The 16,858-nt window shown below is 42.6% G+C and overlaps 1 protein-coding gene across 7 annotated transcripts in view; it reads right to left on the minus strand.

The window, feature by feature from the left end:
* Positions 1-10,590: 10,590 nt before the first annotated feature.
* Positions 10,591-16,858, minus strand: part of PTPN21 (protein tyrosine phosphatase non-receptor type 21) — an 89,906-nt gene continuing 83,638 nt past the window's right edge. For all 7 annotated transcript variants that reach the window (XM_073998001.1, XM_073998002.1, XM_005561979.4 and 4 more), the window contains 4 exons: positions 14,752-14,880; positions 14,329-14,563; positions 13,743-13,903; positions 10,591-13,099 (listed from right to left, as the gene is read on the minus strand). In XM_073998001.1, coding sequence (XP_073854102.1) covers positions 12,971-13,099; positions 13,743-13,903; positions 14,329-14,563; positions 14,752-14,880 — 654 coding nt within the window. In that variant the 3' untranslated portion in view covers positions 10,591-12,970. The remainder of the gene's footprint in view (positions 13,100-13,742; positions 13,904-14,328; positions 14,564-14,751; positions 14,881-16,858) is intronic.

The following is a 16,858-nucleotide window of genomic DNA, read 5'->3' on the forward strand; positions in this document are numbered from 1 at the left end:
TTCTGTTTGTTATTTTTCCTTCTAATAGTCAGGACCTTCAGCTGCAGGTCTGCTGGAGTTTACTAGAGGTCCACTCCAGACCCTCTTTGCCTTGGTATCAGTAGCAGAGGCTGCAGAAGAGTGAATATTGCTGAACAGTAAATGTTTCTGTCTGATCATTCCTCTGGAAGCGTCGTCTCAGAGGTGTACCAGCTGTGTGAGGTGTGAGGTGTCAGTCTGCCCCTAGTGGGGGTTGTCTCCCAATTAGGTTACTCGGGGGTCAGGGACCCACTTTAGCAAACAGTCTGTCCATTCTCAGATCTCAGACTCCATGCTGGGAAAACCACTACTCTCTTCAAAACTGTCAGAGAGCGATATTTACATCTGGAGAGGTTTCTGCTGCCTTTTGTTTGGCTATGCCCTGTCCCCAGAGGTGGAGTCTACAGAGGCAGGCAGGCCTCCTTGAGCTGTGGTGAGCTCCACCCAGTTCGAGCTTCCTGGCCGCTTTGTTTACCTACTTAAGCCTCAGCAATGGCGGGCGCCCCTCCCCCAGCCTCGCTGCTGCCTTACAGTTAGATCTTAGACTGCTGTGCTAGCAATGATGGAGGCTCCATGGGCATGGGACCCTCCGAGCCAGCTGCAGGATATAAGCTCCTGGTGTGCTGTTTGCTAAGGTCCTTGGTAAAGCACAGTATTATAGTGGGAGTGACCCAATTTTCCAGGTGTTGTGTGTCACGGTTTCACTTGGCTAGGAAAGGGAATTCCCTTCCCCCTTGTGCTTCCCGGGTAAGGCGATGCCTCGCCCTGCTTCGGCTCTCGCTCATTGGGCTGCACCCACTGTCCTGCACCCACTGTCCAACACGCCCCAGTGAGATGAACCTGGTACCTCAGTTGGAAATGCAGAAATCACCAGTCTTCTGTGTCGCTCACACTGGGAGCTGGAGGCTGGAGCTGTTCCTATTTGGCCATCTTGGTGCAGATGCTACCTTTAGTTCTTGAAGGAATCTCCACACTGTTTTCCATAGTGGTTGCACTAGTTTACATTCCCACTAACAGTGTAAAAGTGTTCCCTTTTCACCACACCCACACCAATATCCACTATTTTTTTAATTTTCTGATTATGGCCATTCTTAGAGGAGTAAGGTGGTATCGCATTGTGGTTTCGATTTGCATTTCCTTGATAATAAGTGATGTTGAACATTTTTTCATATGTTTGTTGGCCATTTGTATATCTTCTTTTGAGAATTGTCTATTCATGTCCTTAGCCCACTGTTGGTGGGATTGAGAGGTGACAACGTGCTAGCAGCCCTCGCTCTCGGCGCCTCCTCGGCCTCAGCGTCCACTCTGGCAGCACTTGAGGAGCCCTTCAGCCTGCCACGGCACTGTGGGAGCCCCTCTCTGGGCTGGCTGAGGCCAGAGCCACCTCCCTCTGCTTGCCGGGAGTTGCGGAGGGAGAGGCATGGGTGGGAACCCGGGCTGCGCGCAGCGCTCCCAGGCCAGTGTGAGTTCCGGCGGGCACGGGCAGGGGTTCTGCGCGGGTGCGGGTTCGGCCGGGCACACGGAGCGACCAGCTGGCGCCTTAGGCCCAGAGCAGTGAGGGGCTTAGCACCCTGGCCAGCAGCTGCGGAGGTTGCGCCAGGTCCCCCAGCAGTGCTGGCCGCTGGCGCCACACTCAAATTCTTGCTGGGCCTTAGCTTCCTCCCCGCCAGGCAGGACTCGGGACCTGCAGCCCACCATGTCTGAGCTCCTCCCCCTGCAGTGGGCTCCTGCACAGCCTGAGCCTCCCTGACAGGCGCCCCCCCTGCTCCATGGGACCTCATCCCTTGGACAGCCCAAGGGCTGAGGAGCGCAGGTGTGGCTCGGGACTGGCGGGCAGCTCAGCCTGCAGCCCTGGTGCAGGATCCACTGGGTGAAGCCAGCTGGGCTCCTGAAATGGATGGGGACTTGGAGAACTTTTATATCTAGCTGGAGGATCGTATGTGCACCAATCAGCACTCTGTATCTAGCTCAGGGTTTGTGAATACACCAATTGGTACTCTGTATCTAGCTAACTCTGTAGCTAACTAGCACTCTGTGACTCTGTGTCTAGCTCAAGGATTGTAAGCGCACCAATCAGCACTCTGTCAAAATGGACCAATCAGCTCTCTGTAAAATAGACCAATCAGCTGTCTGTAAAATGGACCAATCAGGAGGGTGTGGGTGGGGCCAGATAAGGGAATAAAAGCAGGCTGCCTGAGCCGGCAGTGGCAACCCGGATGCGCTTCCACATGGTGGAAGCTTTATTCTTTCAGTCTTTGCAGTAAATCTTGCTGCTGCTCACTTTTTGGGTCCATGCTGCTTTTATGAGCTGTAACACTCACAGCGAAGGTCTGCAGCTTCACTCCTGAAGCCAGCGAGACCACCAACCCACCAGGAAGAACAAACAACTCTGGACGCGCTGCCTTTAAGAGCTGTAATACTCACCATGAAGGTCTGCAGCTTCATTCCTGACAGCGAGACCGAACCCACCAGAAGGAAGAAGCCCCAGACACATCTGAATGTCTGAAGGAACAAACTCTGGACACACCATCTTTAAGAACTGTAACACCACGAGGGTCCGCGGCTTCATTCTTGAAGTCAGTGAGACCAAGAACTCACCAATTCCAGACACAAGATTTTTTTTTTTTTTTTTCTTGCTGATTTGTTTGAGTTCCTTGTAGATTCTGAATATTAGTCCTTTGTCAGATGTATAGATTGCAAAGATTTTCTCCCACTCCGTGGGTTGTCTGTTTACTGATGATTTCTTTTGCTGTGCAGAAGCATTTTAGTTTACCTAAGTCCCATCTGTTTTTCTGTTTTTGTTGCATTTGCTTTTGGGTTCTTGGTCATGAACACTTTGCCTAAGCCAGTGTCTACAAGGGTTTTTCCAATGTTATCTTCTAGAATTTTTATAGTTTAAGGTCTTAGATTTAAGTCTCTGATCCATCTTGAGTTGATTTTTCTATAAGGTGAGAGATGAGGATCGAGTTTCATTCTTCTACATGTGACTTGCCAATTGTCCCAGTACCATTTGTGAATAGCTTTGTTGACTGCAAGTATTTGGCTTCATTTCTGGGTTCTCTATTCCATTCCTTTGGTATATATGCTTTTTTTTTTTTTTTTTTTTTTTTTTTTGGCAGAGTCTCACTCTGTCACCCAGGCTGGAGTGCAGTGGCACGATCTGGGCTCACTGCAAATTCTGCCTCCTGGGATCAAGCAATTCTCCTACCTCACAGCCTCCCAGTAGCTGGGATTACAGGTGCCTGCCGTCATGCCCAGTTAATTTTTGTAGTTTTAATTTTGTAGTTTCTAGTTTTAGTAGAGACGGGTTTCACCATGTTGGCCAGGCTGGTCTCAAACTCCAGCATAGAAGGTATGTCCGTTTTATGCTGATTTTGCTGAGGGTTTTAATCATAAAAGGATGCTGGATTTTGTCAAATGCTTTTTCTGGTCTATTCAGATGATCATGTGATGTTTGTTTTTAATTCTGTTTATGTGGTATATCACATTTATTGATTTTCAGATGTTAAACCATCCCCGCAGCCCTGGTATGAAACCCACTTGATCTGATGGATTATCTTTTTGATATGCTGTTGGATTTGGTTAGCTAGGATTTTGTTGAGGATTTTTGCATCTGTCTTCATCAGGGATATTGGTCCATAGTTTTGTTTTTTTGATATGTCCTTTCCTGGTTTTGGTATTAGGGTGATACTGGCCTCATACAATGATTTAGGGAGGATTCCCTCTTTATCTTTCAGAATAGTGTCAATAGGATTTGTACCAATTCTTCTTTGAATGTCTGATAGAATTCAGGTGTGAATTCACCTGGTCCTGGACTTTTTTTTTTTTTGGTCGGTTTTTTTTTTTTTTTTTTTTTTTTTTTTTGAGACAGAGTCTTGCTCTGTCACCTAGGCTGGAGTGCAGTGGCACGATCTCAGCTCACTGCTGCAACCTCCACTTCTTGGGTTCAAGCGACTCTCCTGCCTCAGCCTCCCAAGTAGCTGGGATTATAGGTGCCCACCACTGCGCAAGGCTAATTTTTGTATTTTTAGTAGAGACAGCGTTTCACCATGTTGACCAGGCTGGTCTCTTGAACTCCTGACCTTGTAATCCACCCGCGTCAACCTTCCAAAGTGCTGGGATTACAGGCGTGAGCCACTGCGCCCAGCCTATTTTTGTTGGTAATTTTAAAATTACCATTTCAATCTTACTGCTTGTTATTGGTCCATTCAGAGTTTCTGTTTCTTCCTGTTTAATCTAAGAGGGTTGTATATTTCCAGGAATGTATCCATATCCTCTAGGTTTTTTAGTTTTTGCATGTAAAGCTGTTCATAGTAGCCTGGAATCATCTTTTTTGTTTCTGTGGTATCGGTTGTAATATGTCCTGCTTGTTTCTAATTGAGTTTCTTTGGATCTTCTCTCTCATTTTCTTGGTTAATCTCACTAATGGTCTATCAATTTCATTTATCTTTTCAAAGAACCAGCTTTTTGTTTCATTTATCTTTTATATTGTGGTTTTTTTGGGGGGGTTTCAATTTCATTTAATTCTGCTCTGGTCTTGGTTGTTTCTTTACTTCTACTGGGTTTGGGTTTGATTGTTTCTCTAACTCCTTGAGGTGTGACCTTAGATTGTCTGTGCTCTTTCAGACTTTTTGATGTAGGCATTTAATGCTATGAACTTTACTCTTAGTTCTGCCTTTGCTGTATTCCAGAGGTTTTGATAGTTTTTGTCACTATTATCATTCAGTTCAAATAATTTTTTGAATTTCCATCTTGATTTCATTGTTGACTCAATGATCATTCAGGAGCAGGTTACTGAATTTCCATCTATTGACATGGTTTTGAGGGTTCCTTTTGGAGTTGATTTTTAATTTTATTCTACTGTGGTCTGTGAGAGTACTTGATATGATTTTTATTTTTAAAAATGTATTGAGACTTGTTTTGTGGCCTATCATATATGGTCTGTCTTGGAGAATGTTTCACGTGCTGATTAACAGAACGTATACTCTGCAGTTTTTGGGTAGAATGTTCTGTAAATATCTGTTAAGTCCATTTGTTCTAGGGTATAGTTTAAGTCCATTGTTTCTTTGTTGACTTTCCATCTTGATGACCCGTCTAGTGCTGTCAGTGGAGTAATGAAGTCCCCCACTATTATTGTGTTGCCATTTATCTTATTTCTTAGGTCTAGTAGTAATTGTTTTATAAATTTGGGAGCTCCAGTGTGAGGTGCATATATACATTTAGGATTGTGATATTTCCTGCTGGACTAGTCCTTTTATCATCATATAATGCCCCTCTTTGTCATTTTTAACTGCTGTTGATTTAAAGTTTGTGTGATATAAGAATAGCTACTCCTGCTTGCTTTTGTTGTCCATTTGCATGGAAAGATATTCCATGGGTAACAAATATCCCATTGGTATTTTGTTAGTAACTTTTTAATTACCATTTCAATCTTGCTGCTTGTTATTGGCCTGTTCAGAGTTTCTGTTTCTTCCTGGCTTAATCTAGGAGGGTTGGATATTTCCAGGAATTTATCCATCTCCTCTAGGTTTTCTAGCTATTCCATTCAAGATATTCCTTCCAAATGGACACCAAAAGCAAGCAGGAGTTAGCTATTCCACCCCTTTACCTCAGTTTATGTGAGTCTTTAAGTGTCAGGTGGGTCTCTTGAAGATAGAATATACTTGGTTGATGAAGTTTTATCCATTCTACCATTTTGTATCTTTTAGGTGGAGCATTTAGGCCATTTAAATTCAATGTTAGTATGGAGATGTGAGGTACTATTCTATTCATCATACTATTTGTTGCCTGAATACCTAGTGTTTTTTTTTTTCATTGTGTTACAGTGAAAAATTATAGGTCCTGTGAGATTTATGCTTTAAGGATATCCTATTTTGACGATTTCGAGGATTTACGATTTAGAGCTCCCCTTTTAGCAGTTTTTTTTTTTTTTTTTTTTTTTTCTGAGATGGAGTCTTGCTCAGTCACCCAGGCTGGAGTGCAGTGGCATGATCTCGGCTCACTGCAAGCTCCGCCTCCTGGGTTCACATGATTCTCCTGCCTCAGCCTCCCGAGTAGCTGGGACTACAGGTGTCTGCCACCACACCCGGCTAATTTTTTTTTTGTATTTTTAGTAGAGACCAGGTTTCACCATGTTAGCCAGGATGGTCTCGATCTCCTGACCTCGTGATCCACCTGCCTCGGCCTCCCAAAGTGCTGGGATTACAGGTGTGAGCCACTGCGCCCGGCCTTTAGTAGTTCTTTTAGTGCTGGCTTGGTAGTGGCAAATTCTCTCAGCATTTGTTTGTCTGAAGAAGACTGTATCTTTCCTTCATTTATGAGGCTTAATTTTGCTAGATACAAAATTCTTGGCTGATAATTGCTTTGTTTAAGGAAGTTAAATATAGAACCCCAGTCCCTTTTAGCTTGTAGGGTTTCTGCTGAGAAATCTGCTATTAATCTGATAGGTTTTCTTTTATAGGTTACCTGATGCTTTTGCCTCATCGCTCCTAAGAGTCTTTCCTTTTTTTTGACTTTAGATAACCTGATGACTGTGTGCCCAGGCAATGATCTTTTTGTGATGAATTTCCCAGGTGTTCTTTGAATTTCTTGTATTTGGATGTCTAGATCTCTAGCAGAGCTGAGAAAGTTTTCTTCAATTATTCCCTCAGATATGTTTTCCAAACTTTTAGGTTTCTCTTCTTCCTCAGGAACACCCATTATTCTTAGGTTTGGTGATTTAACATAATCCCCAACTTCTTGGAGGTTTTGATCATTTTTTTAAAATTCCTTTTTGTCTTTGTCAGATTGGGTTAATTTGAAAGCCTTGTCTTTGAGCTGTGAAGTTCCTTTCTTCCACTTGTTCAGTTCTGTTGCTGAGATCTTCCAATGCATTTTGCATTTCTCTAAGTGTGTTCTTCATTTCTAGAAGTTGTGCTTTTTTGTTTTGAGATGGATATTCACTCTTGTCACCAAGGCTGGAGTGCAATCGCAAAATCTTGGTACCTGCAACCTCTGCCTCCCAGATTCAAGCGATTCTCCTATCTCAGCCTCCCGAATAGCTGGGATTACAGGTGTCTGCCACCACACCTGGCTAATTTTTGTATTTTTAGTAGAGACAGGGTTCACCACGTTGGCCAGGCTGGTTTTGAACTCCTGACCTCAGGTGATCCACCTGCCTCAGCCTTCCAAACTGCTGGGATTGCAGGCGTGAGCCACCATGCCCAGCCATGATTGTTTTTTACTTACGCTGTTTCACTGGAGATTTTTCCATTCTTATTCTATATCTTTTTTTTTTTTCTTTGAGAAGGAGTCTTGCTCTGTCACCCAGGCTGGAGTGCAGTGGCACAATCTCGGCTCACTGCAACCTCCGCCTCCCCAGATTTAAGCAATTCTCCTGCCTCAGCCTCCCCAGTAGCTGGGACTACAGGTGCCCACCACCATGCCCAGCTAATTTTTGTATTTTTAGTAGAGACAGGGTTTTGCCATGTTGGCCAGGCTGGTCTTGATCTCCTGACCTCAAGTGATCCACCTGCCTCGGCCTCCTAAAGTGTTGGGATTACAGGTGTGAGCCACCACACCCGGCCCTATATCATTTTTTATATTTCTTTAAGTTAGACTTCATCTCTTTCTCTGGTGCCTCCTTGATTGACTGAATAGTTGATCTTCTCAATTCTTTTTTCTGGCAATTCAGAGATTTTATCTTGGTTTGGATCCACTGTTGGTGAGCTAGTGCGATCTTTTGGGGTGTTAAAGAACCTTGTTTTGTCATATTATCAGAATTGTTTTTCTGGTTGCTTCTCATTTGGGTAGAGTATGTGAGGGAAGATCTAGGACTCAAGGGTGCTGTTCAGATTCTTTTGTACCACGGGTTGCTCCTTTGATGTGATGCTCTCCCCTTTTCCCTAAGGATGGTGCGTCCTGAGAGCCAAACTGCAGTGATTGTTATTTCTCTTCTAGATCTAGTCACCCAGCAGAGCTACTGGGCTCTGGGCTGATGCTGGGGAGTGTCTGCAAAAAGTCCTGAGATGTGATTCATCTTCAGGTCTTTCAGCCATGGATACCAGCACCTGCTCAAGTGGAGGTAACAGGAGAGCGAAGTGGACCCTGTGAGAGTCCTTGGTTGTATTTTTGTCAAGTGCCCTGGTTTTGTGTTGGTTGGCCTTTACTTTCTGTAAAGTTTCCCCATAAAACACTGACCAGTTTAACTTCAGTTGCTTTCTGAGTCTGAGCCACTGCCCGACAGGAGTGAGAATTTATTCTCTGATCTCACCAGCAGGGTGCAGTAGGGAGAAAAGTTGCCCTATAATTTCTTGGAGTACAGAACACATATAGATATGGTTTGGTTCTGTACCACTGCTTACCTTTCAGGGCTCCTGTGGTTTGAGTAAGCTTCGGGGGCACAAACTAAAAGTTAACACCAAGAGTATTGCTTGCATGGGTAAATATTACTAAAAGTCAACATACAAGTGAACTTTTAGAGCGTATTTTTTATTTGGGAACTACCTGAAATACACAGAAAACTGTGCCACCACTTTAACAATCCAAGGATTTCAAATGTTTTCTAAAATCCTATCTACCCAAGTATCCCCAAAACATGCAAACTTTTGATCTGAATTTCCTAACGTTTCCTCATTTTTCGTTTGTGTTTGTTTTGTTTTTTTGAGACAGAGTCTTACTCTGTTGCCCAGGCTGGAGTGCAGAGGCAAGATCTCAGCTCACTGCAACCTCTGCCTCCCAAGTTCAAGCAATTCTCCTGCCTCCACCTCCCTGAGTAGCTGGGATTACAGACACGTGCCACCATGCCCAGCTAAGTTTTGTATTTTTAGTAGAGATGGGGTTTCACCATGTTGGCCAGGCTGGTCTCTAACTCCCGACATCGTGATCCACCCGCCTCGGCCTTGGCCTCCCAAAGTGCTGGGATTATAGGGGTGAGCCACCACGACCGGCTGTCCTCATTTTTCTATAAATAATTTTAGATAGTAGGGTAAATGGAGCTCTTATCTACAGGTAAGATTTGAAAAGCTCATATTGAGAAATGTTTTCCCAGGCAAATTTCTAATGCAGCTATTCCTCTACTTTTGAAATGTCTATCCCTCAGCTCAAAAGAAAGCCCCCTGCAATTTAGATTCTTTAAAAAAAAAATTAAACCGGAAAGGGATAGTTTTAGCTTGTTCCACATGAAATCTTGCTGATAAGCAAGTTCAACTACATTTCCACCCAAAAGAGTTCCTTTAAAAAGTCTGACTTACAACCAGGCACAGTGGCTCATGCCTGTAATCCCAACACTTTGGGAGGCCGAGGCGGGTGGATCCCCTGAGATCAGGAGTTTGAGACGAGCCTGGCCAACATGGTGAAACCCCATCTCTACTAAAAATAAAAAATTAGTCCAGCGTAATGGTGCACATCTGTAATCCCAGCTACTTGGGAGGCCAAGGCAGGAGAATCGCTTGAACCCGGAAGGCAGAGGTTGCAGTGAGCCAAGATCGTGCCATTGCACTCCAGCCTGGGCCACGGAGCAAAACTCCATCGCCAAAAAAAAAACAAAAACAAAAAAAAGTCTTACTTACAATAGTAATTCCTGTTTCCATTTGTTCATGCAAATCTCAAACAATAAACCTGCTCTTGTCAAGTTGCAGCTAATCTCCAGTTTATTTTACTGTACATAGTTGTATATTTAAATTTTCTTAATATTGTGAACATTAACATCTCAACCCATCTGAAATGACTCCTGTCTTCTGATGGTGAAAGCCTCACAGAAAAGCTGGCCACGTCATGCTGTCACCACTCAGTCCCACACCACCACAGTCTCCTCCCTCCTGGGTTTCTGACTAGACATTGCTTTCTGGACTTTTCTAAGGAAGCACAGGCCCAGCTTCTAATTCGGCCAAAGGGTTTTAAAGACTAAATTCTAGCATTTTCTGAATGCTTCATAGATGTTCCAGAAGACATTAATAATAAATGACTACAATAAGCATTCCAAATGATATTCTAAAATGAGTACTTTCTGGCCGGACACAGTGACTCACGCCTATAATCCCATCACTTTGGGAGGCCGAGGCAGACAGATCACTTGAGGTCAGGTGTTGGAGACCAGCCTGGCCAACATGGTGAAACCCCGTCTCCATTAAAAATACAAAAATTAGCCGGGCATAGTGGTGCATGCCTGTAATCCCAGCTACTCAGGGGCTGAGGCAGGAGAATGGCTCGAACCCAGGAGGCAGAGGTTGCAGTGAGCCGAGATTGTGCCACTGCACTGTAGCCTGGGCAACAGAGCAAGGCTCCATCTCAAAAATAAAAAATAAAATGAGTACTTTCTGTGATCAAAACTATCAGCTAAACTATTTCATCAAAAGACCCCACTAATAGGAAAACTGATGCCAAAGATATGAAAATTGATCAGTGGAAAACACTGGTTTATAACTCGATGCTTTGTAGAAGGGCACATTTTGATAATTTGTATTAAAGACACTAAGATACATGAAGCACTGTGTAAGTTTGGCAGACATTAATATACTAATTTCAGAGGCGGTAAACCTATGAACCCTCAATGTTCTAGTTTGCTCTTGAAAATCACACTATTTCAAAGCTTAGTAATGTGGATAGATTTTTATTCAGAAATCCTTTCATATTCACTAACTGCAATTAAATGTTTAAAATTACATGGCTCTTAGGAACGATGTCAAACATGCAACATTTTAAGAGTGATAGATTTAAACAGTAATTTTGCCCTCAGAAGTTTACTTATCAAATTATTACAACAGAAACACAAATAGACCATATATTACTCTTTAATTGGATTTGTTTTACAATATGTTCTTGTCAATGAGCTACGTCAAACTGTTTAAACCTGATAGAAAAGCATTTTCACAAAAACGCACCATGGAGAGGGAGGGGAAGGGAAGAAGCACTTTTTCTAGAGATGGGAAATAGTCCCAGTAAAAAATTCTTACTCCTTTCTTCTAAGGAGCTCATTCTGAATATTTTCACTTAGTTCTATTGTTCTTTAAACAGGACTTTAAAAAGAATTTTGTATTTACAAAATTTACATTTTGTTGCTACAAAATGTAATTTACATTGTAAAATAAAAATGTAAAATTTTAATTTTGTTCCTACATGAGAAGTGTGCATACTTTCAATTAGTTTTCATTAATATCTTCTGCGTTTCCTCTTAGGTGGTTGGTTTCTGAGTAAGGCAGAGTTAGGCTGGTGCACACACTATTTAGGAAGTCCTGTCTCGTGGCTGACAACATACTTGTAGTGCTCAAAGAAGTGAGTTAAGGAGTGACATGGGAATCAAAATGATGCCTAGAATAGTGTAATTTAGGAAACAGCCCTAGATTTGATATTTTGGAAGCTTTTCATTTTAAGAAGAGACCCCAAAAAGAAGGAAAAAGGAAAGGGTTCCTCCACTAAATATTCCATTCATCCGTACCTACTCAATGGTCATTCTGACGAGGCCATCTTAATCTGGGCCAGTGATGACACACTCCCCCTGTAACTCAGCCTGGTTCTGTCTATTGGGATGTGCCTAAACGTGATGGGTGAGGGGGCACTAAACAGCTAACACTGACCAGGGAATTAAGGAGCTAAAATGCAAGTACCTCTTGAATACCATAGCAATCTCTGTGCACAAATTTGGACTGTACTTTGTGGGAGAAGTACAGTCCAAATTTGTAATATTATTAACTATTCCCTTCCTTCAACCAAAAGGAAAAATACGCCTCTTCAAGGCTTCTTTTAATGATACTATAATGCTGAATTTATTTATGAAAAAGAAACAATACAGGTTTAGGTGGGAAAACCCCCAAGGAAACAGAGTAAGTCACGGGCTGTGAGAGGACTTGAATTCCCTGGGGACAGTGCCGTGGGGTCAGCCCCCATACTCCAAGCCCCTGCTCTCCATCCCAGCACCTCAGTCTGAGTATAGATAATACTGCATTTTTGTAAAGACGAAGGCATCCTGCATTTACCATCACACTCCCCCACTCTTGTCCTAGTCATCTTACATACTTAGTCCTTAATCTCTCCCAAAACACTTCTCGGCGCCCATTGTTATTGTGCCATCTACAAAACAACACATACATTAAAACTCAAAGATATGTTTTTAACAAAAAAAGTGCTTAAAACCACCCTAGGCAATTGTTTTTCACTTCATTTTCAACCAATAAAATCAAATTCATTTAGATTTATGAGTAATACTGAAAAAATAATGTTTATTCTCTTACATTTTAAATAATGTGCCTTCATCCCAACTTTACATTAACTGACTCATTTCAGTATCTAAATGAGTTGAGCTCTCATTTGAAAAATAGAGAAGATACAACTATATAGAATTTTTAGGATTAAAAAATGTTCTGGATAGAAAAATCCTTTTGATGTTTCAAAATAACACTTATAGATTCTCAGTATAGTTTTCAGTTTGGTAACTAAACCATTAAGTAACCAAGGTTTTCAAAAAATTACAAAAGATAATAACATGATTTTTAAATACAAAGTTAAATAGGAGCCACTCATATCTGTGGATCATCCCTACACAAAGTTGTTTCTCACTAGAAAATCCCTAAATATTTGTCATAAAATAAAACTCCATTATCAAAAATTAGTTTAAGATAGAAATCTATGCGCTTTAATGATTGCCAGAATTGCCCAGCATAGCTTCAGTAAAATAGAGCATTGTCTAGAAAATACAATCTCCAAAATGTGTGCAAGTACTGCAAACCGGACAGACCAGGGCAGGGCAAGGCCCTTGAAACCAAGTCCTCCTTGAGCACCTTTCCCAGGTTAGAAACCCGTCTTCAGCCTGTGCTTCGCACATTTCCTTCAGTGCGCCGCCATTCAGACTGCACCATTTACGTCCCAGTGCCACGCTGCGTGGATCAAGTGTCAAGGGGGGAAAGTATGAGTTAGGCAAGCGCTTTTTTTTAAAGCTGTAAACGCTTCACATGACTGGCCCCGTAAGGAATCTGGGAGCTTAGATGAGCCTGGAGCTTTTCAGGAACTGGATGAGGACTCTGTACACAAACGTGTACTGGCAGAGAGTCTGCACCAGCATCATTCTCTGTTGCCTCAGCATGTCCAGTACTCTCGGGATGTCCAGTACCTAGGTTGAGAGAAATGGTAATGAAGATAATGCGTTCCCCTTGGGAGAGAGAAAGGATGGGAAGACACTAGTGTCCTGGCAGAAACCTGGTTAGGAGATGCACACAGTCTCTTTTCTACCTTAGCATCTTTTAGAAATAAGCCATGATGGCCTACTTCTGATTTTCGGATGAGTTTTAACTATAAATAGAATGTCCATGCAGACTATTTCGTCAACATTCCCTGGGTATAGCTCACTGACTCTGTATGGTTGGACATAATGACCATATCTCACTAAATACCAAGACTCTACAAAAACAGAGTGTGCTGTCAATATCTATTTCCCTCAAGGGCTCCGGGCCGCATGAATCATCCTTGAAATGTAAACAGAAAGAAAGAGTTCTGAGCTCAAATTTGAAAAACCTTGAGCAAGTAAAACAAAATTAAACAGCTTTATTTATCGTATGACTTCTCAGTCTTTAATATGCTAATTGGTACTGAGACTCTCCAAGAAGACACAGCCTTTGGCAGGGAACATTAGTGACATCTTGAGGCCACCAGAGTCCAAGGAAATGTGCGCAAAAAGAGCTATTAGGTCACTACGTCCCTCTCTTCCCCAGCCTTATTTCCACCCAAAAAGGCCAGGCAATCATAAGCGCCATCACCTCATTGTGTTCCAGGCAGGCGATCATGATCTCCGACAAAATAACCACGCCAGTCCTTCCTACCCCAGCACTGCAGTGGACCAGCAACGGAGGGTTTGGGCTTTGGGGATCACTTGTGCTATTTGTATGGCGTCGAACAGACTGGATCTCTTCAAGATACGCTGTGGAAAATCAATGAAATAGAAAAATACTCAAGGATCAAGGCATATCACATTGACGACTCAATCTTCATATTCTCTCCACTGATTAAGAGGACTGCAGACAAAGAGCACTGGGTACCAGTGAACCAAACCCAACCACCAAGGGACAGTGTGACCCTGAGCAAGTCACTACCTCTGCCCACTTTCTGGTCTACAAAATGAAATGGGGGAGACACTGAGTCAGTTGTGGCATTCTACTCACTACCAAATCATAATTTATAAACCTCTTGTTAACCCTCCCCAAAACACTTGTATTCTTTATGTTAAAACAAGTCCGAAGCTTATATGAGAGAACATAAAGGAAATATTTCAGAAACATAAATGTTCCTCTCTATTTAACAGCTCCAGAGGCAGCTGTCCTGGGAACAAACTTAAAAGTCACTCACATAAAAATCCCTTGAGGTCTTCTGGACAGCCATGCTCAGGCCAGTCTGTGTACTGGAGGTGCCAGACGGTCCTCTCTTGCCCAGTAAGGAGGTGCTTCATCTTCAGGCCCGTGGTGGCATAGCAGCCAGAGTCTGTGCGGAAGCGGGTCGTGATCTTAAACCTTCCATAGGTGACAGTGTTGTGCCTGGAACCAAGTCGTGGCCAATACCTAAAGCTCTTCTCCCTTCCACCCTCCTGTTAAAGACGAGCACGGTTAAATGACTCGAGATCCGGCAATGGATGCCCTTCTCACACAGATGGCACATCTGAAACAGAACCACAACCCTACCCTGCCTTTTTCTCCACAGGTCAGGATTCTAGATGATTATCATTAACTGTTCTTCAGAGGCTGAGAAAATCACTTAAGAGAAATGAATACCTACCTCTTCTGCTGTCACCATTGCTATAATTGCAATTCCCTGTTCCCATACCATCTGCCAAAAATCTTGACAGGTATTCTGTAATGGTCCCTGTGTGGCAATATAATCCCATTCAATTCCACTGACAGAGACCTGGGATTAGAAAAGGTTAAAAAAATTGACATGTGTGTATAATATACATAGGTATGTATGCATACATTCATGGTAGTACTAAAAAAGTTGTTTAAAAAAGTAAAAAAGTAGTAAACTGGATTATTCAGCAGAATAAGGAAAGACTTTTCATCTTTTCCCTTGTGAATACAATTTGCATTACTGACATTTTTATAAACGTAGGCACTGTGAATATACATAATATCTATGCAACCTGCTTAACCTTGCTGAATCTCAGTTCTCATTTATAAAATAAAAATACTGCCTACCCTCATAGGGTCGTTGTGAGGACTGAGTCAGTATCTATGGTACCTGGTATATAACTCAATAAGTAGGTATTATTACAGCCATGGTTCCTCTTCTTTAAAAAAAAAAAAAAAAAAAAACTTCCTACTTAAGATAGTCTCACCTCTGAACTTCTGAGTCAAGGTCACTCTCCACAATAATATTAAGTTTCCACTTAAGATTTAACTTCCTTGAGAGCAGTCTAATACAACAGTAATTACTAGATTTGTAGTTAAGAGACCTGGGTTAAATCTTGGCTTCACCAATGTTGAATGACGACAATAACTGTCTCCAGACGCTCACTAAATGTAAAACCCAGTGCCAAGCCTTGTGTCACATGCACTCTCACTCAGGGCTGCCAGTCCCCTAGTCACTGCTCCACATCATCTCACTGAGCACCCAGTGGCTGCCACTGTGGATGAGTAGCAGATTGTAACAGTGAATAAGTACTAGGGAGGAGGAAGGGCTAGTGAGAAGCCGGCATCATTTATTTATTTCCATATAACTGAGATGAGGTCCCACAACACAGCTTATAAAGTGAGGTCCCACCTCATTTTAGATCTAGGAGTCAGACCCAGGTCTCAAATTCTTTCCTCTATTCTGCAAGTGGCTGCTGAAGATTTTGAAATATCACTACAGAACTACAGTATCATTCATTCTTATCCATCTAGTCATGAGACTGGATGAGTTATTTCAAAGAAATGCTCGATTTTTAAGTAAAGTATGCTGATCTTATATTTAAAAATAAAAGAGTATGTGCATAGGTTCCCAAAAGCCATCAAGGGGTCCTGGCATTCACAGGCAGACTTCCAGTCTCCAGAAAGCCTTGGTGTCAGCTTGTTCCCTTCTCAAATAATACTTGCAAACTAAAGAAAAAAAAGCACCACCTGTCCACACTTACTTCTTCACTCACCATGAGATTTCTCCTTCCCAAAATAAAGAATTGAGGCCGGGCGCGGTGGCTCAAGCCTGTAATCCCAGCACTTTGGGAGGCCGAGACGGGCGGATCACGAGGTCAGGAGATCGAGACCATCCTGGCTAACACGGTGAAACCCTGTCTCTACTAAAAAATACAAAAAACTAGCCGGGCGAGGTGGCGGGCGCCTGTAGTCCCAGCTACTCGGGAGGCTGAGGCAGGAGAATGGCGTAAACCCGGGAGGCGGAGCTTGCAGTGATCTGAGATCCGGCCACTGCACTCCAGCCCGGACGACAGAGCCAGACTCCGTCTCAAAAAAAAAAAAAAGAATTGAATGTGGCCAGCATGAACAAAGGGTACAATGAGGAAGAAGGAACATCTGGCTTTATTCCATCACGTGTTGTGAATCATCATTTTGTCCATTTTCATGGCAGTGATATTACCCCAGATAAGGTGCCAAGAACATACATTGGGGAAGGACAGTCTCTTAAATACATGGGGTGGGAAAACTGGATATCCATAAGCAGAAAAATAAAACTAGACCCCCTATCTCTCACCATAAACATTACCCCAGTTTAATGACATTATACTGGTTCCAGGAAAAAAGCACTTCTTCAAAGAACAAAATGATACTTAAAAATTATTACAAAGAGTATGCAAAGAGAACAGATGGCACCTTTTGAAAGTTTTTGTGAACACCATCAAAAAGCCGAGACACTTCTGTTACATAAAAATGCATGTCAGTATGTGATGAGGAAA

Source organism: Macaca fascicularis, chromosome 7 (assembly GCF_037993035.2).
Source record: "Macaca fascicularis isolate 582-1 chromosome 7, T2T-MFA8v1.1".
Lineage (NCBI taxonomy): Eukaryota > Metazoa > Chordata > Mammalia > Primates > Cercopithecidae > Macaca > Macaca fascicularis.